At 48.7% G+C, this 24511-nt stretch overlaps 2 protein-coding genes across 2 annotated transcripts; one reads left to right on the forward strand and one right to left on the reverse strand.

Annotated features, from left to right (window-relative positions):
- The first annotated feature begins 484 nt into the window (after window positions 1–484).
- Window positions 485–15420, forward strand: FCMR (Fc mu receptor). Its single transcript, XM_047840978.1, has 8 exons — window positions 485–649; window positions 7584–7919; window positions 8669–8800; window positions 9753–9978; window positions 11412–11542; window positions 11939–12094; window positions 12332–12396; window positions 14706–15420. Exons 1-8 carry the CDS (start codon window positions 613–615, stop codon window positions 14880–14882), a joined length of 1260 nt encoding a protein of 419 aa, XP_047696934.1. The 5' UTR covers window positions 485–612; the 3' UTR covers window positions 14883–15420.
- Window positions 15421–17104: 1684 nt separating this feature from the next.
- Window positions 17105–21828, reverse strand: IL24 (interleukin 24). Its single transcript, XM_047840979.1, has 5 exons — window positions 20889–21828; window positions 19700–19762; window positions 18879–19037; window positions 18110–18184; window positions 17105–17188 (listed from the first exon to the last, which is right to left on the reverse strand). Exons 1-5 carry the CDS (start codon window positions 21144–21146, stop codon window positions 17105–17107), a joined length of 639 nt encoding a protein of 212 aa, XP_047696935.1. The 5' UTR covers window positions 21147–21828.
- Window positions 21829–24511: the final 2683 nt, after the last annotated feature.

The following is a 24511-nucleotide window of genomic DNA, read 5'->3' on the forward strand; positions in this document are numbered from 1 at the left end:
AAGGAGATCTAGGCTCAGAGAAAGGGAGTGAATTCCTCAAAACCAATGGTTAGTATTCCCACATGGTAGGTGCACAAAATTATTTGCCAAGTAAATTCAAGGGCTACAACCAGTATCTTCTGACTTCAGGACTAAGTTTCTACCCATACAGTCCTCCTCAGATGGAGAAAATTGGTGACAAGTCTCTTTTATCCTGAATACAGGGATAAGGCAAGTGACTCTGTCTCAGAAGTCAATGAATATTCATAATGCATGGGAGGCCCTTCCAAGCAAACATGCCCAAGGCTAAGAAACATCATGCCTGAGAGCTTCTAATAGCTTTTTGGAGCTACCTACCTAGAGGCCCTTTGAACCCTGGTGACCCATTCGTGCTCAACATAACATATTTTCTCAATTCCTAACTTCCGCTGTGGTTTGCTGGTATTTTCTTTTTTAGTCTAAAACTAGTTAGCAAACAAAACAAGTTGTCATTTCCTCATTTTCAAGTCTTGCTCCTCGTGGGGGCCAGAAATCTCTTTCAAGCTCCAGATTGTAAAGGGTTCCTGGGTGAGCAGTGGGTCCCTGTCCCCATCTCCAGGGGCTTTTGGATGGGACGTTGCTCTGGAAGGAGCCATGGACCTCTGGCTTTGGTCACTTTGCTTCCTGCCAGGTAAGTGCCCTGGGAAAACACCTTGGATGTTTTATAAGGTTGAATTGTCCACAGGTAGGGGAGTTGCTGGCCATCTCTAGCCCTGATGTTCCTGGATGGATTTATTTGCAGATAAGTACTCAGGGCAGGATAAGGATAGAGACCATGTGAAGTTCTGGACGTCCTCCCCACTCTCTGTGAGTGCCCCGCTCTCCACTCCAGACACATCTCCTGTGAGGCTCAGGTGTTGACCCACTAGTGTTGAAGGCATTACCTCTCCTAGGCATATTAGTTTGATAATATGGGATCATAAAGCAAGTGCCTCCGAATTTCTTTCTTCTTACCTCCACATTCTCTTTCTTTGGATCTCTTTCACTGCTGATTTTCAACTTTCAGCTTTAAACGAGGACTCCTTCATCAGTTCAGTAACCCTAATCCATTCCTCAAGTTTAATATCTTCAGCCCTGTCTTCTGAATCCCAATAGCTGCCTTCTGGGAACCCCCACTTTAGTCTCCCACCAAGAGCTGAAATGCAACATACCTAGCACCATAATTCAAGTTCCTTTTTGGCCACATCCAAACAAGCTATTCTATCCATCTTAACTATCTCTGATATCAGGTGCAAATGCCAGAATGATTTTTTTTTACCACCTCTTACCACTTATTCCCACCCCGACTTTGACCCAATTAATGGCCAGTTCATGTAATTTCTGGATTAGCATGACCGGGATAAGCAGCCTCTACTAGAGAGGTAACAGAGGGAATGGAAAGGAACAGAACTCAAAGTCATCTCATAACTATCCCACTTCCTCAAAACTGACCCACTGGTGAATCCAGATTACTCTCTCTAATGCTTGACTCTAATCATAGGATCGCCCTTCCTAGAAACCTTCAATGGCTCCCACTGCCTACAAACTCCTACCTTGTGCTCCCCTTTTACCCTCTGAGATTACCACACTCCCCTGCGCTTCCCTAACCTCCAGCCAAAGAGGACTCCTCCTTAAACATGTGCTGGACATTCCTGTCACCATGTTCTTACTCAAGCCATTCCTTCTGCTGATAACATCCTTCCTCTCATCTCCACCTTTTATGAGCCCTTCAGAATTCACTTCAACCTCCACCTCCTTGTACCCTTTCCAGAGCCCTGTGTTCTGAATCCCAAGAGCTGACCTCATTCTGCCTTATATTGTGACTTGGCATGTATTCACTTTATTTTGTTGATTAATTGGTGAGCTCCTTGAAGGTCAAAATGATTTTTTATTTATATTTGCTTTATTTCTAATGGCTTGAATATGGAAGAAAGTCAAATATTTGTTGAGTCAAAGATTGAAACACCCTAAAAGTCCAAGGAAATGCAGTTTTAATGAAATGTCAGACTCTGTGAGAGGACTTATGTCAACACAGTGGATGGTTAACTAAACTTAGGCTTGAGAAGAAAGAGTGGTTCAGTGGGGGTAGAAGATCTCTAAGAGTTAAGGGTACTTGAACTGCAGCACTGTAGTCTGTCCTGAGCAATACCACCATTCTAGCTGGGCCATAGGGGTCCCTGCTCTGGATCTAGTCCATCTCCCTTTGTGCCCATCCTCAGAGAGTGAGGAGTTCACAGGCCCAAGGGGATTGTCCTCCTCAAGCCCACACTCATATCCCCTCTTCTAGACCTCGAGCTCCTTGTCCAGATGACTCTGGGCCCGCTTTCAATGACCATATAAGCCTCCATACTGGGTCTTCTATCCTAAAATTCTATCTTATTCTATAAAAGACTGTTTGGAATGAGATGGGTGGAACTAATACATGAAACCTGGATTATCTGCTATACATATACTAGGACCCTTGTGGTGTTGGCAGGAGTTGGTATGAGAAAAGATGGGGAGATAGGACAGATGCTAGGAGTAGGAAACTTGGAGACATTCTTCCCACATAGAAGTGTTTTATTTATTTTTATTTTTATTAAAAATTTTTTAATGTTTATTTATTTTTGAGAGACAGAAAGACAGAGCATGAGGGGGAGCCGGGCAGAGAGAGAGGAAGACACAGAATCCAAAGCAGGCTCCAGGTTCTGAGCTGTCAGCAGAGAGCCTGACACGGGGATGAAACTCATGAACCATGAGATCATGACCTGGGCTAAAGTCGGACGCTTAACCTACTAAGCCACCCAGGTGCCCCCAACACAGAAATATTTCTGAGTGGACATCTAAGGTGTGTGAATTTGTCAAGATGGGTCATAGGACATACTTTACTCATCGGTTTATTATCTTGATTTATGATTTTAAAATATTTAGACATATGATATTGGGGTCTTTATTTGTATTTCTGCCCCATGTTGTACAAATATTGGAATAGTCCTTGTTCCAAGAGCCCAGTGCATGGGGCACAAACCATAGACCACATGGCCCTACGGGAAGTTCCACAATAAAGCAAAAAAGTATTACATGATGTAGGCTTTTTCACCTTGACCCATAAAAGTAATAATACATATGCATGATGTTGTGACCCAGTACATACACACACACACACACACACACACACACACTCCTAAAATTTATTCTTGATTATTTAATATAATATGGGAATGAGTTTTGGGTTTCAGCAGTTGGGTGGATGCCGGTACTCTCTTCTGAAATAGGAAGAGCTTAGACAGAACAGGTTTTGGAAGAGAAATCAAGAATTCTTTTTTTGTTCGTCTATTTGTTTTGCCATGGTAAGTTTGAAATACATCTTAGATATTCAAGTAGAGTCCAAGTGGCGATATCAGAAAGGTGATTCTAGAGTTTAGAGGTAAAAAAGACAAGACTAGAGATGAATGTTCTGGAAAAAACTACATACAGTTGGCATTACAAGCCATGGGAGTAAATGAACTAATGTGGGGAGAGGAAGGGAAGACTGAGAAGAGACCAGGCATAAGTACCAGGCCTAGGGCAACCCAATACTGAGAGGTGGATAGAGAAGGAGAGGAAAGTAAGGAGATTGAAAAGGAGCAGTCATTGTGAGTGTGGTGCTAGGGAAGCCACGAAAAGTAAGCATTTCAAGGTGGGAGGGCTCAATTCCCTTACATGCTGCCAAGAGGGCAAGTAAATGAAGACAAAGACATCGAATGTGGAAGCTAGGAAATTTTTGCTGACCTTGACTAGCAGTTCTAGTGGAATGTTGGAGACACAATTCTGACAGGCATAGGTGGAAGAAAAAGCGGGAGGTATGAAAGTGGATTCTGTGACCTTGATGACTCATTTGAGAAAGAGAACAGAAGAGGGGTGGCATCTGAAGGGGAGGCAAAAGGTGGATGGAGGAGTTTTTCAATATGGCCAATATCAGAGCAAGTGTGTAAGCCATGGCAATGATAGCAGAGAAGAAACCAAATGACACGTCGAGGAGAGAGGGATCAGTGTGGAAGAGAAGTTCTAAAGAAGGTGAGCAGGTTGGACTCAGGACACAGGAAGAAGAACTGGCTTTGGGGAGGAGGGGGACACTCTATTCATTGCGACAGGACAAAAAGCAGACAGTCTGCCTGGACACACATGTTGGTGTATGTGGGAGTAGGAAGTTGAGTAGAACGTTTCTCATCTTTTAGAAAAGTTCACACTCCATCTGGTAAACATAAAAGTCTCAGGGGCGCCTGGATGGCTCAGTCAGTTAAACGTCTGTCCCTTGGTTTGGGCTCAGGTCATGATCTCACGGTTCATGAGTTTGAGCCCCTCATTGGCCTCTATGCTGACAGTGTGGATCCTGCTTGGGATTCTCTCTCTGCCCCTCCCTCATGCTCTCTCCCTCAAAAATAAATAAACACTAAAAAAAAGTTGCAGGCCAGCTTCCTTCTTCCAGAAAGAATTCTGCTGTGACTTGAGTTGCGAGGGTTCTCATCAGCCGGAAAACCACTGCTCAACAGAATCCGAAGTCCATCTTCAAGGCACCACCCCAGCCAAGGCCTTTGGAGCATTTACCATAATTTCCATCATGGAAATGATGTGTTTTTCTCCCATGTTCCAAACATATATATTTATATCTAACTATATATCGAGAGTGACCTTTTAAATCACCTATACCCCTGTCCTCTACCATCGCCACTGAAAATCAAGTCACCAAGTTAGAGATTAATGTCACTTACTAAGTAGCCTCTTTAAAACACAAATATTAAAGGGGTTGGGTCCCTTAGACACCTACTTCCACCCCTCCTTTTATTCCCCAGAATCATATGGAAATATAGTTATGTAGTTCAGCATTGCAAAAATTCAAGGACACCTGGGGAGCTTATTTTAAAATGCAGATTCATAGGCCCCACCCTAGACAGATGTAATCACCGTGCCAAAGCGTAAGATCACGTCACCAGCATCCTACTAAATTCCTCCAATATGCCTCATATGCACACTGGGCATAAATTCGAAACCAGGAAATTACATCTATCTTTTCTCTCTTTGGGAAATCTGCTTTTCTAAACCCTGGTTGCGGGTTAGAAGCTACTGTGAACTCCAAGGAGAGCTGGGGTCTTGTCCTTTCATCTCACCAACTAGTGCTTCCTTGGGACCAGAGCTCAGTGTACCCAGCAGCCTTTCTTGTGCTTCGTCTGTCCAGGGTTTACACAATAAGGATGCCTTGCTTTGTCTCTTCTGGCTGCTTTAATAAAACATCATAGACAGTGTGGCTTAAACAATAGAGTTCATTTCTCACAGTTCTGGAAACTAGAAGCCCAAGATCAAGGTGCTGACAAATACTGTCCTTGGTAAGGGTCCTCTTCCTGGCTTACAGACAGCCACCATCTCCCTGGGCCCTTACATGGCTTCTTCTTGTGTACATGGAGAGAAGAGGGACACTAATCCCATTATGAGGGCTCTACTAACCTCATCTAACCCTAATTACTTCCCAAAGGACTCATCTCCTACTACCATCACGTTGAAGGTTAGGGCTTCAACACGCGAATACTAGGGGAACACAAACATGCAGCCCACTGCAGGGGATCTGGGTAAGCCAAGGGTTTACCAGAATTTCATTCCTGAGCAGAGTGAGGTCACTTGAGGTGTTTGCATAGATGATGACCTCTCTTTACTCTATCTTGCTCCTGCCCATATTGTAGCATCTTGCTCTTGGGAAAGCAGCATTCATGCCCCTTTCTGGCTGGGTTGGTCCAAAAATACATGCTCACTCTGAGATGCTGGGCTTTACACACAGGTGTGGGCTGTCTGGACACACAGGGTAATTCCCCCACCCCCTTGATTGGGTCTTTGTCTTTTGAATGGGTCACCCTTCCATTGCCACGTTCCAGTCATGAGGCTGCCTCACACACCTAGGTTTCCAGCAGATTTGAAACAGCATTGGATTATTTGTGTGAAAGTTTCCATGTTAGATGTTACATGTTCTGGCTGGACCCTCCTCTTATCCCTACCATGTTAACACCAGTTACACTCTTAGACTTGAACACACTCCTGTAAACTTTCCCCCTTCCAGCCCCTATCCCCCATTCTCATACTCCCATGGTTGTTTCTACCTCTTCACTGGTGTCCGCACTCTCTGCTCTCCCCGGAATGTCCTCTTCAGCTCTCTCTGCTTGTCCAGAAACCACAAGCCCTGCTTCTTTCTTTGACTTTCCTTATCTTACTAAACTCCTTGGAGCTATTCTTAATGTGTGGTCAGGGGATGAATTTCAAGAAGTCTGTCAACTTCTCTCCATGAACATGCCATGTTCTCTCTCATATCCCAGCCTCTTTGAGCACTGTGCTCATTGCCTGGAAGAGTCTTTTCTTCCTCTACCCAAGTCCCCTGGCCCCACTCCCAACACATACTTCACCCTCTGCCCCTCTTTTCCAGAAATATGCAGACACTTATTGGGACCCATTTAGTTGATAATTAATCATATTTGGACTTACCCTCTTTTTCCATCTGACTCAACTGTGTTAGATCTGCCTTCTCTCAGCCAAAGCATAAACTTTTATTGTATTGTATTGTATTGTATTGTATTGTATTCTGTTCTATTCTATTCCTCCCTGCTCCCACCCTCCCCAACACACATACAATGTGTATACACCTGTGCACACGTGCACACACACACACACACACACACACCCTCTTGCATTCCATCTGCGTTCCCTCATTCAGTGAAGACCATCATTCTCTCAGTTGCCCTCCACACTCAGTCTTTCAGGTCACAACTTAGACTTCACTTCTTCCAGAAACCCTTCCTCAAACTACACCATCCCTTGGCAGCAGCCTGGATCCAGTTTCTCTGCTCACTGCTTCCAAGCCTCCCTGTATATCTCGGTTGTGGGGTGTATCGCATGACTCTGTAGTGAGTGTCCATTTGTACCACCCACTAAATGATTCATTCTGTGCAGGGAGGGATGCCAGCCATCTTCTTGCCACATAAAAGGCATTCAACAAATGCTTTAAAAAAATGATTTAACAAACAAAACTGAGGGTGAGCAGTCGTTTTGGCTGAATGGATCTGAGCAAAACAAAACTAGACAGGAAAGCTGTTGCAGCAAAATCGCACTGTGCCTCCCAACACCGCCCTGAAATCAGTTGGGTACTAAGTGCTGATTGGGGTTGCTATGGCATATCATCTCTCCTCGGCGTGGGACAGACGTTTTGAGTAGTTTTGACTTCTTAGAGGTTTGGTAACTGAGATCTTAGGGGTTTGGGTTCGAATGAGGGTGAGGGTTATGTTAAGGTTTGGGCTGAGAGAGGTCCAGCTGGGAGTTAGGCTTGGGCAAAGGGCTAGGGAAGAACATGGAGCCAGACTGAGGAGGTACATAGGGTTAGGGATAGGAGGAGGTTGAGGATGAGGCTAGGGCTAGAGATCAGGAGAAGGTCGAGGCTAAGGTGATCTGAGGCTTGGGCTGATGACGGGGATAAGGCTAAAGCTAGAGAGATGAGTGTGAGACTGGGCCGGGGCCTGGGTTGGAAATAGGGCTGGAGTTGGGGATGTGGTTGGAAATGGGGCTTCCTGTACATTAACTCCCTCTCCCTGCAGTGGCTGGGGCTCTGAGGAACCTCCCAGAAGTAAAGCTGGAGGGAATTCTGGGTAGCTCCATTACCATTGAGTGCCCGCTTCCTCAAAAGCATGTGAGGTTGTATCTGTGCCGGGAAGTGGCTGAATCTGGAGTATGTTCCACCGTCGTGTCCAGCAAGAATTTCGTCAAGGAAGAATACAAGCACCGAGTCACCCTGAAGCCATATCCAGATCAGAATGTGTTCCTAGTGGAGGTGACAGAGCTGACCAAGAGTGACAGCGGAGTCTATGCCTGTGGGACAGGCATGAACACAGACCGGGGCAAGACCCAGCAGGTCACCCTGAGTGTCCACAGTGGTAGGTGCCCCCCCATGGAGGCTCAGTGCACCTAGCAAATGTCACCACCTGGGAAGGCTGGGAGAACCACTGAACTACAGAAGTCCTACAGACTGTCATGCTATTACCATGCTAGCCAGTCCAAAGATAATTGGGATTTGCATAGTTGAAACCTCATACAGTGAATTAACTTCACAGTCCCCCAAATTTCCGACCCAAACCATTTGAAAGGAACAAATAAACGCTCTCCTTGTGTTGTATTCTATCCGCACTCCCCAAGGTCTGAGGGGAATGAGGGTTTAAGGTAGAGGAGAGGCTCTGAGATGGGAGGAAATTGGAAGCAAAAGGATATAACTGCCTTACACAGCTGTCCCATGAGACATAGCAGGGATAACTATCAAGGAAAGACAGTCATTTTTCAAGTCACATTTGTAGGTCAAACTTAGTATTTTATGATCTGATCCTTTCCATATGTCTCCCAAATCCCACCTTTCTCCATTCCTCTACTGACTTCTTAACTCCTATGCAACCACTAATTCAACAGCCACTCTAAAATCCCAGTGGCCACTGAGCAAGGGTGGAAGAGCATTTCTTTCAGGGAAGTCTCCAGCCCATTCTTTTTCTGCTCTTCCTGGTGGACTCTGGCCTCGTCCTCCCACTGCCATCCACCCTGGCTGAGTCAGCTTCAACTCATACCAACATCCCTTCCTGGGGTCTCAGTCTCTTCCGAGAGCCGCCCCCCAGTGTATTTATTCCCTTTGCCTCGATAGAGTATGACCCATTCTGGGAAGACGAGCTGATGCCTGAGCCTCCAAGATGGTTTCATAAATTTTTACATAGACCGATGCCCCCTTGGTTCCAGATGCCTGCACATGCCGATTCTCTTGAATTCATACCTAAAGGTCAGTTCACCAAAGCTGAGGTAGGAGAGGTGGGGGCGATGATGTGGGGGCATTGTGACAGTGGAGGGGGGAATATGTGTTCAGTTCATGGAATGGTTGGCAAAGCACAGCTGAGTCTCAGATGTGTATTTCCTTGTCGTGGGAGACGGTACTTCCCGGAGATTAGCATCCTATGTCCTTCAAGCCCATCCCAAAGCCTGGTCACTTGGCACGAATTGCAGAACTTACACATCACCACCAGGTGGCACCACAAGTAATGCTCCATTCACAAAACCCAGCTCTTTTATGAATGACTTGGGGAACCAAGACTGGGCAGATCTTTTCCAGCCAGAGATGGTCATGCCTCCTGTTCCCCACAGGGTTGTCTTCATTTTCTGGCATACAGTGATTTTAACAACTCTCTTTTGCAATAAAAAGTCGGATGATTATACTAATGGTACTTTTACATTTCCATACATTTTCCTTGTTTTAAATGCATCTTTAACATGCAATTATCTACATCATATCTTCACATCTATCTTGTGAGGTAGATACATCAATTGAACATTGTGACACTACAGGACTTTTCTGTGTGCCAAGAGAGATCGTTTAACTGAGCATATCTTATACCCAAGGTTGTGGGATGGAAGAGACCAGGCAAGCACACAACTACAGCATAAAGCAGAGTGGGGATGGAACTGCAAACAGGCCTTTTCCCAGGATCAGAGGAGAGCAAGCTCTTCTGCCTGGAAAGTCAGGGAAGGCTTCCTGGAGGAAATGACATTTGAAGCAAATATACATAGAAGTTACTAGGTGGAGAGGCCATGCTAAGAAGGCATTTCAGGCCATGAGGACTGCAATAGAGGGAGTCTAGGGGAAAGGAGAGTATGTTCAAGAAAGACAGGGTGACCCCATCCTACTGGTGACTAGAATGTATATATGGAAGGTCACTCTTTTCCGCCATCTCCTGCAGCTACCCCACCAGCTCAAAGGACTGAGGCTCCTCCAGCAACCCACCCCTCCCCCACCACCCGAATCTCTCACCACCTTCAAGTTTCCAGAGCATCTTCAGTAGCAGTTACCAAGCCCCCAACCTTCCTGCCATCTACCACCACAACCTCAAAGACCTCAACTCCGGGGGTGCTTCGTAAGCTCCAGACGGCCAGCTACAACTACCACAGCAGGCTTCACAGGCAGAGGTAAGAGGTCTCCACCATCCAGGATGGGCTAGAGGTCAGGCAAAGTAGTCTAGAGTTAGGAGATCCATTGAAATCTTCCTGCAGTGTCCACCAACAGAGACCCTTCTTGTGTCTAGGCTACCTATGAGTGTAGCGCATTAACTTATTAGTCCAATAACAGGAACCCACTTGTCAATGCCCCAGCAGGACACCCTGTAGAAATGAGACCCAAATCTTTTAGTCATTCAGTGTTCGTTCAAATCTATTTTGATGGGGAACTAAATAAGAATAAAATTAACAATAAAACTGTTAACTACTAAATTTAGCTTCACTGTTTTACTTTTTCAGTGTGGCTTCTAGAGTATTTAAAATTACCTATGTGACCACATTGTATTTGTATAGGATAGCGCGGGTCTAAAGCCTGGGGAGCACCTAGGAAAGTGCGACAATGGACCACTAGGGGGCAGCACTAGAGCAGACGCCAAAGAAAACCTATAATAATTGGAATTATTTTGCCTAACCAAAGACAAACATGTTAGTGAGAAAAGGGACCTCGAGCATCATTTGGGCTTTACAGATGAGGCAACTGAAGTCATGAGAACGTTGTGGTTTCCAATAGAACTAGGACTCCTGATTCCTGGCTCAGTAAACTACACCAGCCTACCAGTGGAGAATTCAAGTCAATTCAACCAACATTCTCTTCCTTTCTGCCATGTGTTGGGCATTGAAAATGTAAGAAAGATGAAAACATGCAATATCCAGGTCTTATCTTACTAACTAATACAAGTCTGACTGTGAAAAGGGTTGTAACCAGTATAAACACAAGAATTGAGGACAGACAGACAAAGTTGACTCTAGTTTGCCATGACTGGAGAAGAAAAGAGAACTTATGTGCTGACCCTTTAAGGAAAGTAAGGATTCCATTTGTAGAGGAAACGGAGGAAAGACCTTATAAGCAAGAGGGAGCATTATGAGAACAGTGTCTCTTCCACTTACAAGAAATTTAACTCGTTTAGTATTTGCAATAATCTTGTGAGGAAACAGAGGTGCAAAAGCTTAGAAGGGAACTGACATTTACTAACTGCTGCTTAGACCAGGTGTTCTAACTTCTTTATATCTACAATTTTGTTTCAGCCTTAAACACTTCTGTGAAATAGGCTTTACTGTACCCATTTCCCAGGAAATGGGAGGCTCAGAGAGGTTGGGAGACTGGTTCAAGATCACACAGCCAGTGGAAAGCTGAACCTGAATTTGAATCCAAATTTCTTGACTCCATAGACAAGACTCTTTGGGGCAGATGGCGGGGCGGGGGGGGAGGGGTGTTAAAAAAAAAAAGGGACAAACCTGTGAGACATCTCCCCAAAAGTTGGCTACTGAGGAGCGCTGCCTTAAACCTCTCTCCCTCCCAGACTCCCAGACCTCTACTGTCTCTCTCCCTCTCCTTCCTTCCTCAGAGCCTTCCACCAAGGCCCGGTGTCTGGGATGGAAGACCAAGGATTTCACATCCTGGTGCCCACCGCCCTGAGCCTCATCCTGCTGGCGCTTGTTGGACTGTTGGTGAAAAGGGCCATTCAAAGGAGGAAAGGTGAGCGGCTCGGGCTCCGTTAGGGCGAGGTGAGCTTCCCGAAGGGCCCTGAGCTTCAGATTCCGCTGGAACCCCGCCCCCTACGCGCCCCCCTCCCCCCCCCCCCCCCCCCCCCCCGGCCTGGAAACGCAGGAGCTTTAGTTGAGCAGCCAGGGGCGTGAGGAATGTGGGATGAGGGGTCAATGTCTGGAAATGAGAACGAGGAAGGTGGCCTGGGCCCTTTGGTCTTCAGTGGGGGACAAGGCTGTGCCCAAGCACTCAGAGCATCTCCGCGTCAGACAAGGCCAAGCACCGCGGAGAGAGACCGCCTTTAGTTTCCTGAGACCCGAGGGCCGGGAGGGGTGGCCACGGGCCTCTGACGCCTTTCTCCTCTTTCCCCGCGGCTCTGCCGGGCAGTCCTCTCCAGGCGGGTCCGCCGAGTGGCGGTGAGGATGCGCGCCCTGGAGGCGTCCCAGCGGCCCCCGCAGCAGCGGCGCCGCGCGTCGCAGCCGCCACGCTCCCAGAATATCTACAGCGCCTGCCCGCGGCGTGCTCGGGCGGCGGACGCTGCAGGTGAGCCGGCGGCTGGGCGAGCTGGAGAAGGCGACCGCCGGGTGGGGCAGGTGCCGGGCAGAGCGGGACCCGCGGGCGCGGTGCAGCGGCGGAAACCGCCCAGATGCCGAGTTTGCGCCCCGAGGGCCGCGCCTCTGGGAACGCCCCACGCCCGGGGTTTCCGGCGGGCCTGGGGGCGGGGCGGGGGCGGGGCGGGGGCGCGGCCACGCCCTCACCTCTGTCTCCCCGGGTCCTTAGGTGTGCCGGAGGCTCCTCTCGCAGGCCCTGGAGCGTCAGCGTCAGCACCCCCGGCCGCGCCGCAGGTAAGCTCCGCCCCCCACCCCTGATTGGCAGCCGCTGCCCTGAGGGCGGCCCCAGACCCGGATCTGGCCCGGGGAGGAGGAGGGGGGCGGTTCCTCGAGCTGCCTGTTAGCGGAAGGGCGTGGCTTTCCCAGCAGCTCCTGGGCCCCCAGTCTGGGAAGACTTTCGTCCTTTGGTGGTGTGAGAAGACTGCCCAACAACGGTCGTGGACTTCATTACCTGGCTTATCTAGCCAAACATGACCGTGGGGGTATAAATGGATGCTTAGTAGAGGCGACAGATGGCAACTCCTGCAGAGGAGGGCTTTGGTGTGGAAGAGCTCCGATTTCCAGGAGGTCTTAAGGGAGTGGGATCTATCCAATTTTACCTTAATATGAGGGAGAGCTTTCTAGTAAACTCTCTAGGATGAGAGGAGGTAGTTTGCGCATCACTGGAGGCAGGAAGCCTGGCCTCGAGGATGACTTGGCAGATGTCAAGACGTACATAGGGTTCAACCCTTGGGTGAGGAGGATTCCTGTGGAAACCTAGGAAGGGACGTAGGGAACTGCTGTTTTCTATTGATGGCCATTGGCAGATGGGTAAAAGGTGTTTAAACTGTCTATTCATCTTTGTTTATCCAAATTAGGAAGAGAAAATATTTTCTTCTCTGGAGTAGCCCATAGTAGTCAAAAATACTACTGCCTCAGGAACCAGGAAAAAAATAAGTGTGGCAAATGTTCCTGTTTTAATTAGGGTACAGACTACGCCGATGCAACAGACCCTAACCCACAGGGCTCACAAGATGGAAGGCTATTTTCCTCCCAAGTTAAGGCAGGGGCCAGGAAGAGGTGGGCAGAGCCACCGGGTCATCCAGGGACTCCAACATCTTCTGTCTTGTTGCTCTGCCATCCTCTGGAGTCTTGACTGGTCCGTAGTCAATGCTCAATCACCAGCATTATGTCTACATTCCAGCCCATAGGAGGCAGAAAGAGAAAGGTGCTTCCCTAAGACCATGACCCTGAGGTTTCACACATCACTTCCAGTCATATCCCATTGGGCATAACTTAGTCATGTAGCCACACCTGTCTTCAAGGGAGACCGAGAAATAGAGTCCCTAATTGAGCAATTGTGTGCTTTGCTAAGAAGGGACAGTGATACCCAGCAACAAGCAACTGCTCTGCCACAGTTACCTCTAGCTTCTTGCCCTTGCCCTTGCCCTTGCCCTTACCCACTCCTAGAGAAGGTTCACAGTAGTTTAGGTATGATCCAGCAGCACCCGTCTTCCCTTACATTAGCCCTTTTCCTTGAACTTCCCTGTGGCCACACACACCCTTACCTGGGTCTGTATTTTGCTCAAATCGTATCCTTCCTCCCTGCTTGGGACTCTCAGTCCCACTCTTAGGGACAAAATCTTGACCAAACGAGTCCACAATGAGGTGTGTAGGGTTAATGGCTCAATATTTCAGCTTTCAGAAGGAGTATCTTAATTTTTCAAGCAGAATAAATTAATCTCGAACGGTGAACTGTAACACGCCTTAGGAGATAAATTTTTGAAGCACACTGCAGCTCATTGCCTCTCTGGTAAAGTACGCAAAGTTATAGTTCCTTCCCATTAGAACTTCCTGGGAGCCTCCTATGTTCATGGGGCCGGACTCCTGGTTCTAGGACTTGTATTGCAATAGGTGACTCCCCCTACTGAAGCCTTCGTGGGTGGATGCTACAATAATGGCACAGTGCGGGGTCATGGCACAACCCTGTCCTCCCAAGAACTGACCCATCCTGAAGGCAGAGGATCCTGAAGTTTCTGTCCGGGGAAGAGGAGCAGCACTGTGCCCAGGTGGCACGCTTCCTTCTTCCTCTTCAGTACCCAGCCCTTTCCTGGAATGCACTGTTAGGCCACATTATGGCTCCTCCGAGTCCTTACGGAGCTGCAGGGGATGACTCACCCTACTCTTGAATAACTCCCTAAGAAGATGCATATTTATTCCACAAGTCACACTGTCTAATCCTAGAAGGGAAACTCCTCTGGCAGCTGAGTCTCCTTCAGCCCCAGGCTTAACCGTGTGATTTTAGCCTGAGCCCCATTTAAGGCATTTCTTGCCCATATCAGAGCTAAGTGTTTTCCAGTTACCTGGGGTGAGACGCCACCCTGAAACTCCCCAAGGTTAAGCCACTTGGCGAAGCTCAGCCACTTCTGTGTCTTTGTCTTTGAGAAATCAGCAACCATGTACATACTCCACCCCCCCCCCCATTGCCCACTGTGGAAATCTGTCTGGAGAGATACCAAAATCACCCTACCCAGATTCAGTGACGCTTCTTTGGTTGTTCCCAGGTAATGGAAACTCTCTGGCTCCATGCCCCATCTCTGAAGACCAGCTGTGAATATGTGAGCCTCTACTACAAGCCTGTTGCCAAAGCAGAGGACACTGATTCAGATGACTATGTCAATATTCCCTGCCTGACTCACCTGTCCCACTGTCCCCCTGGGCCCAGACCTTGGTGCCAATGAGTCTTGTGTATCTGCTGGTTTCCAATACCTCCTCTGTTTTTGGAGCCCTTATTACCTCCCACACTAACCTTAAGTCTTGTTCCTGTCTCTCCTGAACATAGCTCTGTACCCCCTCCTGTTTCTTCTTGCACACCTCTACAGCCCTCTGTGGTTTTCAGGTGGGCTCTGGGCAGGCAGAGTATTTGTCCCCGTGCTACCTGCTTCCCTTCCAAGCCAACGGGATTTGCAGAGTGTCTTTGATCACAGGGTCTTTGCTGCCCTGGCTCCAGACACATGGCATCAGACTGGAGGATAGACATAAGTGTTGCTTCGGGGACTTTCTCAGTCTTGGGCCTCATACCAGTCAAAGGCCCCCAGACCGCCTCATGAGGGCATGCCTCAGGCCTGTGAACTAGGAAGGGGCCTGGTATGAAATGCCCCTGGCAACATCTTTGCCCTGATCATAGGGCTGGCTCTTACTAGTGAGCTTCTATTCATCTTGAGTCCTATGATAAGGACATTTCATTTTGAGATGACAATAAAGGGTTATAAATTTTCAGAACCATGCTTGTTAGTGTTAGTGACCATCTATCTATCTATCTATCTATCTATCTATCTATCCATCAATCCATCCACCCATCCATCCATCCATCTACCTACCTACCTACCTACCTATCTATCCTCTTTACTGTCTCCCTCCTTTGATGCCCATAAGTACCCTGATCAGTGTCTTTCCTCTTTTGAAAATAGGATAGTTTGTGTCATCATCTCCTTATCTTTCTTCCATGGCCTAGCACTGATATTTGTGCACTTTCTTTAGTGCCGGGCTAGTTTTGGCCATCCCAAACCATTACATCTCTCTGCTTTCAGAAACGCACCTCATTTCTTTGCCAGGTAGCCTATAGCAAGGTGGGTCGGGAGAGTGGATTCTTAAGGGGCCAGGCGCTGTGTAATAGCACTTAATGTCGTGAAAGAAGACATATCTCCCCTCCTATATATACTTTCTCCTAAGTTTTTCTGGCAAGGGCATAGGCAGACATTGTATCTTTGGATTAAAGTCCACTACAAAGTTCAGCTAGCGTTTGAGGCTAGAGAACACATAGTCTTGGTATTAAGAAGAGCTTTCCTGGATGCATAACACAGCCTCACTGGGCACTTGCCCACAGTTAGAAAGAAGAGGCTGCTAGAATTGAGTTCCCTGCTTTTTAATCAACAGGGAGTGTCATCAAAGATTGGGCAGTATATTCAGGTGTGATGACGCCATCAGCATCTAAGCAAGGTCAGCTTGATAATGACACCCTCTCAAGCGGTGGATAAGAATGAGTAGGATATGGAAGGAGGGTCCCCAAAGAGAAGGGATGGGTGGGGGTGAAATTGGGAGAACTGAAATGTTTAGGGAGAGCCTACTTTGTGCGGGGCACTTAGCCTGCCTTATGTCTTTCACCACTGACATTTCAAACTGGTGCTCCTCACCACTCCCCAGTGCTGTGTTCCTGCACATTTCATGACAATATGATTTCCAGGGTGTCTGGGTGGCTCAGCGGTTAAACCTGCAATTTCAGCTCAGGTCGTGATCTCAAAGTTTGTGTGCTTGAACCCTGCTGTATCAGCACAGAGCCCCTGCGAATCCTCTGTCTCCCTCTCTGCCCCTCTCTCTCCCCCATGTGCGCGCACGCACACACACACACACACTCTCTCTCTCTCTCTCTCTCTCTCTCTCTCTCTGTCTGTCTCTCTTTCTCAAAAATAAAGAAACATTTAAAAAAATATATGATTTCCATGCCCTGAAGTTCAACTTCATATCCCAGCTCCCCTCATTGCTCTTCAACAATTCAAAGACAGACAAAATATCCAGTTTATTAAGCATTTACTGAGCACTCATCTACTGCTCCACAGTGTCAAGGATCGTGGGGGATAAAAAAGAAGCATGGGACACAGTCCCTGCTGCCTACGTAGAACTTACAGTCTGACAAATAAATATGGCATCAGTTAAAACACTGACTGGAATTAAATAGAGTTGTAATAAATATAGGAGTCTACTTTGTAGATTACTCATAGCATCCAAGGGAACCTTCCATGGCTATCTTTGGGGCCACTTAAAGAATGAAGTATTTGAAGATAAGCCCGGCCAAGAATGCAACCCGTCATCAAGGGTATGATGTGCCCAGAGAATATTATCACATGAAGGGACATGGAACGTTTGAAATGACATGGAGAACAAGGCGCCTTCCTGGTCTCGGCATTCAGAGCTGGTAGAATTTTTCCATCCAGGTCAAGAGGATGTCCACTTCTCCAAAGGCTTTGGTCTGGGCCGCTTCTATGTCCAACTAAAGAGAAAGGACATTTGAAGATCTACCATATTAGCCACAAGAATAAATTTCTTTCCCACACACCACTCCTGGAGCTGGCCTGACCCCGAGTCATGAGCTGTATCACCTTTGGGATAGCCTCTGCTGAGCTCACTTCCTGCCCCGTCATTTGTTCCTTGGCAGGGGTGGGGTGGGGGAGGCAGTGAGTACCAACGGACCAGTGCGTAGCAATGGGTAAGGAACGAGGGAGAAACACTGGAGTTCCTGATAATAAGAACTCTAGAACCCCAGTGCAGGGCGGATCTCGATACCCTCCTGAGTCTAACTGCAGATGAAGAAACTGAGACCCTGGTGGCCCCTTTCCTCTGTATGTTATTCCTCTTCACCATTTATTTTTAGGCTGATATATCTGTTCCTCAAAAAAGTGATCAAAATCATATTTTGGGAGCAGGGGTCTGGGGATGAAATTTGGATTTTCTTTGTAGTCTTTATTTGGGAGACAGGAATAGGTTTTCCCATGCCCTTTTTTTTTTTTTCCTCACAAACTAGACCTTTTGAGCATTATGGAAAATACTGGAGATTGGAAGTCTGTGTTTGGGGGGATAGGGGGCCTCCTTCCGACTCCAATTGCCTAGCTCAGGTATTCATAAAACGCACAGGGAGAGTCCTTGATAATGAAATCATCTTGTAGGGTGACAGACAAGCATGTTAACGTGACAAGTGGCACAAACGTGGACCAGGTAGCTTGTGGAGCTTGGGCAAAGTATGTGATAACTAATGCAAATACGCCTGTGCTTGTGCTAAATTAGGTCGATTTCGGGCACGGCGGGTGGAGACATCTGCAGTGAATTCCGCATTAGGCCTCTGAGGCACCCTCGTGTGACGGTCTGTCTAGTCTACTCGTGGATAGGCAGGCTCTCACATTCTGGCGCCGATTACCTGTTTAAATGCTCTCTGGAACAGCAGAAACCGCCTGCGTGCACTGTCACTGACAGAAAACATCTCATTTTCCTGCTAGATAATAGAAAACAAATTGTGTCAAGTTCAAGTGTTGGATAGCAGCAGAGGCAAGCCCCTCCCACTCCTTCCCAGTGATGCCAGAGGGGTTCCCAAGGCAGGCCCTGAGTCCCACATTCTCAAGGTAGCCACTGCCGAACTCCCACCCGTGGTGGGGGCTGACTCCTCTCTTTTTCACAGCCATCTTGCCATGTAGGGGTGATCATCTACATTTTATAGGTAAGAAAAATGAAACTCAGAGAGGTTGACTTCTTCGCAAAGAGTCATCCAGCTGGTTAGAAGCAAGCAGATCTGAACTGGAACCCAGAACTAGTAGGGTCCAGAGCCTGAACCCTTTTCCACCACAGCACTCAATCCCTGTTATGGAATAAACAGGACTAGGTGCGGGGAGGGAGGGGCGCCTGGGTGGCTCAATCAGATAAGTGTCTGCCTTTGGCTCAGGCCGTGATCTCACGGTTCTGTGAGTTTGAGCCCCGCGTCAGGCTCTGTGCTGACAGCTCAGAGCCTGGATCCTGCTTCGGATTCTGTGTCTTCTTCTCTGTCTGCTTCTCCCCTGCTCTCTCTCTCTCTTTCTCAAAAATAAATAAGCATTTAAAAATTAAAAAAAAAAAAAAAGATGAGGGGAGGGAGGGCATCTTTTCAAAACACACCATTTCCTCTGGGCACCGGGTCCCAGCTTTGTTCTACTCACACTGGGCTGTAGTTTTGACACGATAACAACGAAGTTGTTGGCCAGAGTGGAGAATGACTTCCGGACCCTGAAGTCAGCTGCCTTATCCTGGTAGTTTTTGAAAACGGTATTCAAGTAGAACTTCAGCAGGGCACGGATAAGGTAACAGCTCTCAGCGTTCTGGGGAGGGTCTCAGTCACTAAGAGCCCTCTGCACACACCCCGCCCCACCCCCCACCCCGGGCCCTGGATGCACAACCCACGTGCCACATGAGGCAAGGTAAGCACAGAGAGAAAGAGATCTTCTAGGAGATGTTAGTAAACATTAGATCTGAAGGAGTCTTCGGGGGCATGCAGAGTGGTGCCTTTGATTTACAGCAGGAACCACAGACCCAGACCTGGGTCCCAGGACTGCTGACTCCCCCCCATCTGGTTAATATTCTTTCCTCTACACCACATGGCCTCTCTAATGCTGTAGGGGGGAGTGATGGACCCTGAAAGACACGTGGTGGTTCAGTGTTGAGAGTCCAGGGAAAGGACTGGAAAGAGAAGTGAGAAAACAGAACTGACACCCTGGAACACGGGAATTGCACTCCAGCTCCTGTGAGCTCCAGAGTGGAGCTCAACACCTCGCAGGGATCAGGACTCAGTACATGTGCTCACTGACCCCCCAGTCGGGTGAGGGGAAGAAAGTGGGGGAGAAGGATGGGAACCAAAGAGACCTAAGCGGACGCCCAGGCAGAAGAGAAGTTTCTGTCAGCCTCCCCTAGACCACCCCTCACCACTACCTATAGAAGACAAGTCATGAGACAGAGGCATCGTCTTTCCCCAGCGTCTGATTACCGAGACGTTCTGCAGAACCTCCTTCCGTAGTAGCCGGACATTCGTGATGTTATCCTTAGCTTGCTTTGGGAATAGAAAGAAAAGATGTGTCCAGCTTCGGGGGCAGCACAGACACCAACCTTGTGAATGCACGCTGACCCCCCAAATCTATCCAGTCTGAAATCTCAGAGGCCAGAAGGATCACGGGAGGACCGAAGAAGGGCTGTGCTGAGTTGGCCCCTGGGGTGAGGGTACAAATTTCTAGCCACAAAAATCACTATGCTTAATCCCCAGGGGTGGATGGAATCCCAGGAGCTCTCACAGCCCAGGAACCTGTTGGATTCCTTTGGTGAGGAAGAAATAAGCCTCTTTGGTTTATGAATGACTTAGGGGCAGGGTTTTGCCTCCATATTCCGTAGGGGTTGGCATGGGTGGGGGCTGCATCTTCGAGCTGCCTCTTGCCCTTGGAGCTTCCTCTGAAGCCCCTCCTCCCACTCCAGATCTTGGATTATAGGCAATCATCCTTGCGAGAAAGGAGTTTTAGAGCTCATCTTCCCGCCTCCTCAATGTGCAAACAAGGACCCTGATGGGGGAGGGGCACTGTGCCCAGTTTCAAGGTCAAGATCACACCTAGGTGTTCTGTCCCCAGTCCTCATTCTCCCCTCCCCCAGGCTGCCTCATCGAGCTCCCTCTTTCTACCTGGAATCCAAATCATTGTTTAAGGAGCACATTTGCCAGTGTGAGTACTGGGTCACTTTTGGGACTTGGTGAAATTCACAGTCACATTTCACAAGCCGCCCCCTCCCGTCTCAGCATTTGCCATTCTTTCTACGTTTAGCCAAAGCCTTGGCAGGTGGGAACAGACTAGCAGAAGCCTGGCAGATAAAAACTTCAGTGGGTCTCAAAGAATTTCCCACGACTGCTGGTTGGTGAACTCCCCTGTCCCCCTGGGCCGTAGATGACACCCAGATGAATCCGGCTCCCTTCTCTATCCCCCTTGGGCTGTGTTCATTTTCCTAGACATTGACCACATCTTTCTGAGCCTCTGTTTCCTTATGTGCAAGAGCGAATGTGGGCTTGCGATGCATCTGACTTTGAGTTATCATATAGGAAAATAATAAGTGAGTTACAGAAGGCTCCATAGTCATAAGATATCGTCCGGCGCTCAGGGCAACCCCTGTGGCTGGGTCCAGAACAACACTTCACTCACCACAATGTCCTTCATGGCCCAGAAGGCCTCCCACAGTTCCTGGAGGACGACTCCCTCCACCCGGCAGGGTCCGAATTGGAACTCTTGGCCCTGGATGCCTGGCCCCTGGCTCCAAAGATGTAGGATCAGACTCAGGCAGAGGAGGGAAGTCCTCAGCCCTGGAAAGCCCATCTGCAGTGAAGGAGGGACCAGGTGTGGATCCTGCTGGAAGAAAGGGAGGCATCCCACTGAGGAAGGACTTCTGCCCAGCAGCGGCATTCCCAGAGTAATGCCCCTTGGCTCTACCTTGGCCAGCTTCGGGGACACACAGATGTGAAATCTGAGACCAGGGTAAGTTCCTAGTGTTAGAATATTCTAAACATGTGGCCTTGCTGTGCGCTGGGGTGGGGCGAGGGTCTTTCTGTCCTTCCATCTCGTACCCTCTGGTCTCACTCTCTCTCTCTCTCTGCCCTCCCCCACCATGCCCACCCATGTCACACACACACCCAGCACCTCCTTCCTCACCCCATGACCGTTCTCTCCAGCCAACAACCAGCCCGTCAGAATTTGACCAAGTGGTGGTGGCATTTAATGTGCCAAAGAACGTGTGAGCCTGAACTCTGAAGGAAAGGGACCTTAACTAGGCATTTGTTTGTCTGAGCTCTGCCCAAAGTCACGAGGCACACTTGGGCGGGTCTTTACTCCTCCCCCAGGAGAAGGTCATCCTTGCTCCCCATGATGGGGGGAGTCCAGGGATTGACCCTGGCCTGTAGGAAGGGGCATAGACAGCAGGTTAGGGGCACACGTTCACTCTGCCACCTCGAATGTGTGACTCAGCCCTGACTCTAAGAATTAACTTTTCAGGTAACTGAACGAGAGGGAGGAATCAGATCTCCAGGTGAATCACCGTTAAAACCTCCCACTGAAGCTCCATTTGGGATGACTGTGTAGAGGCCCCAAGCTAGACGATGGTGACCCATTATCTGTTTATCATAACCGAACGCACGGAGTTTCTTCTCCCTGCTTCCTTTGCCTTTTGCTTTTCTTCCTTCCTTCTTTCCTCCCCGCTTTTTCCCTCCCTCCCTCCCTTCCTTCCTGCTTTTTCTTTTCTTTTCTTTTCTTTTCTTTTCTTTCTCCTTCCTTCCTTTCTTCTTTCTTTCTTTCTTTCTTTCTTTCTTTCTTTCTTTCTTTCTCACTTCCTTCCACAAACATTTAAGAACCTATCTTACTCCGGGCACTGGTCTCAAACCTGAAGCCACTCAGTTCTAGCCCTAGACTGTGCAGGAAGGTGAGAGCCGACCTGTGTCTAGAATGACGACTAACACGTGCCCAGGACGAATGCCCGATATCCTCCGCCATGCAGGTCGGTGCCTCAGTGTCTCCCTCAAAGTCTGTTCCTTCAAACACCATAGGTTTTGCAGCCTCTCTTGACAGTTCATCTCTGGACCTCACAATCCTTCCTGCCTTCCTTCCATCCAGCCCAGATCCTTCTTGGTGATAAAGCAGGAGAACGCAGCTCCTCACCATCCCTCAGGACCCATTCCCAGCGAGGCAGCGGTCTAATGCTTCGAAGCGAAGTACTCAGGAACCGCCCCCACGCCCCCGTCACTCACCCCAGGTCCTGGAAGTTTGAGGGTTTGCTGTTTGGGGGTGGCTGGCTCCTGTTATGGAGGGGCAAGCTGGACAGGCACCCTCACCGTTCACCGACTGGGGTGTAACTGTGGGTGGAAGGTTCTTCTCCCAGCCCTGAAAGCCGTTTCAAAAGTAAAGATGTGCAGGCTAGCAAGGCTTGGTGGAGATCATATATATGGGGGCTGGGGGGAGGGGCAGAGGAAAAAGGGGAGGTGGAGAAAGGGAAATTGGTCATGCTCTCCTAGAGAATTACTTCACCACCTACTCACCCTTCATTTGAAGACAATGGGGAGGTGGGGAAAAACAGCCCCTGAGGTGAGATGAGACCTCGGGCTGAGTTCTGGCTGTGCCACCAGCTTTGTGACCAGGGGCAAGTCTCCCAACTACCCTGAACCTCAGTTTCTGCATCTATAAAATTAAAACACACAAACAAAAACCTGTCCCACCTCTCCTAGAGGGCAGGTGCAAGGAGGAAACGGGGAAAATGACAGGATGCTTTGTAAATTCCATACACGTGTAAATACGTTATTGCTACGCAGAGTACCCCAGTCTCCTTACTCCAAACTCTTTCGGGAATTATGCCCTATTAATGATGAGATAGTAACCTAGAGACTCAGGATAGCTCAGGGCCAGGAATCTCAGAGTGTTTCCTGACACGTGGCCACCGATGGTCCCTTCTCCAGTGCAGGAAGAATTAAGAAGTGTGTGCACGGCCAGGTCTGGAAAGCTGAGGGGCCCTGGTGTCCTGGTGGGTTAGCGTCGGCCTGTGCTGCTTGGCCGGGGATCACCCAGGGCATGTGACAGTGTGGGATGTCCGGAACACCAGCACAGTCAAGAAACCCAACCTTATGTCCAGCTAGCAAGGCGTTCAGACATCAGTTAGTCCGTGTTTAAGTGATGGGTAGACTGGAGCGGTGTTCCCAAAGCATGTTGCACCGAATCTGGTCCTGAGGGACAAGAGACTTCATAGTAAGTTAGAGAAGGCAGGCACTTGCCAGCCCCTCTCAGAAACGTGGCTCGCTCCTGAGAGTAGTGGACACTGAGAGCTCCCGTGAGGGCTGAGAGGGGTGGGGGCAGGCAGGGACCCGCGCTGAAGTTTGTTTTATGCAGCAGTTCCCATGGGTATTTGACCGTGTCCTTGGGACACGTTGTAGGCAACACTGGACCCTCCATGAATAATGAAGTTTTGTTGGGACACGGCCACACCCAATTTGGTTACATATTTTCTATGGCTGCTTTCGTGGTCAGTGACAGAGACCAATAGTTGTGGCTGAGATCCTATGGCCCACAAAGCCCAACATATTTACGCTCTCGCCCTTTGCAGAGAGAGGCTGCCGAGCCTTGCTCTAAATTGCCTTCCCACACAAACTGCTTTATCTGTTTTTTTTTTTTCTTTTCAAATCTTTATTTAAATTAGTTCACATACAGTGCAAAATTGGTTTCAGGAGTAACTTGAGTTCAGAATTTAGTGATTCATCGCTTACATACAACACCCGGCTGCACAAACAGCTTTAAACCCGGGTTCAGGCAAGAGACATGGGCATAGGATGTGACATGAGGGGTGGGAAAATTTTCCACAGCTCAGTGGAGAAGGAAGAAGAGGGGGCCCTGGGGGACTTGACCCTTCCCCATCTCTCCAGTTGGCAGACCCTTCCCAATCTCTCCGGCACCGGCACCCCTTCCCTTCATCACACGTGCAACGGTGTTTATTTCCTTAAGCAGACAAAATCCTTTCTGCAATCCCTGGTCTGCTGCTGCTGCCTGTCGGAGGACCAAGCTTGAGTCCTTCGCTCCTGGAGGACCTACATCTTGCCCTCTGGTCCTGGGCAGGAGCCCACACCACGCCCTTTCCTCCCCTTCCAGGATCCAGAGCATTACTAAAAATTCCTCCCTACTACGGTAAGAAGATGCCCAGGGGCGTTCAAGAGACAGCAAAGAACACAAAGTTAAAGTGCAGCAACGGTAGACAAGGGGGGAGACAGGAGAGGACTGGAGAGACAGACAGCTGAGCA

Source organism: Prionailurus viverrinus, chromosome F1, assembly GCF_022837055.1.
Source record: "Prionailurus viverrinus isolate Anna chromosome F1, UM_Priviv_1.0, whole genome shotgun sequence".
NCBI classification, from domain to species: Eukaryota; Metazoa; Chordata; class Mammalia; order Carnivora; family Felidae; genus Prionailurus; species Prionailurus viverrinus.

Bases quoted from the DNA above. Each gene is read 5' to 3' on its own strand.
- FCMR (XM_047840978.1), top strand. From the start codon at position 613: ATGGACCTCTGGCTTTGGTCACTTTGCTTCCTGCCAG. The intron at 650-7,583 runs GTAAGTGCCCTG...CTCTCCCTGCAG, and splicing joins GTCACTTTGCTTCCTGCCAG to TGGCTGGGGCTCTGAGGAAC. The intron at 12,095-12,331 runs GTGAGCCGGCGG...CCGGGTCCTTAG, and splicing joins TCGGGCGGCGGACGCTGCAG to GTGTGCCGGAGGCTCCTCTC.
- IL24 (XM_047840979.1), bottom strand. From the start codon at position 21,146: ATGCCGCTGCTGGGCAGAAGTCCTTCCTCAGTGGGATGCCTCCCTTTC. The intron at 19,038-19,699 runs GTAATCAGACGC...GACCCTCCCCAG, and splicing joins AGGTTCTGCAGAACGTCTCG to AACGCTGAGAGCTGTTACCT. The intron at 18,185-18,878 runs GTGAGTAGAACA...TCTATTATCTAG, and splicing joins TGTCAAAACTACAGCCCAGT to CAGGAAAATGAGATGTTTTC.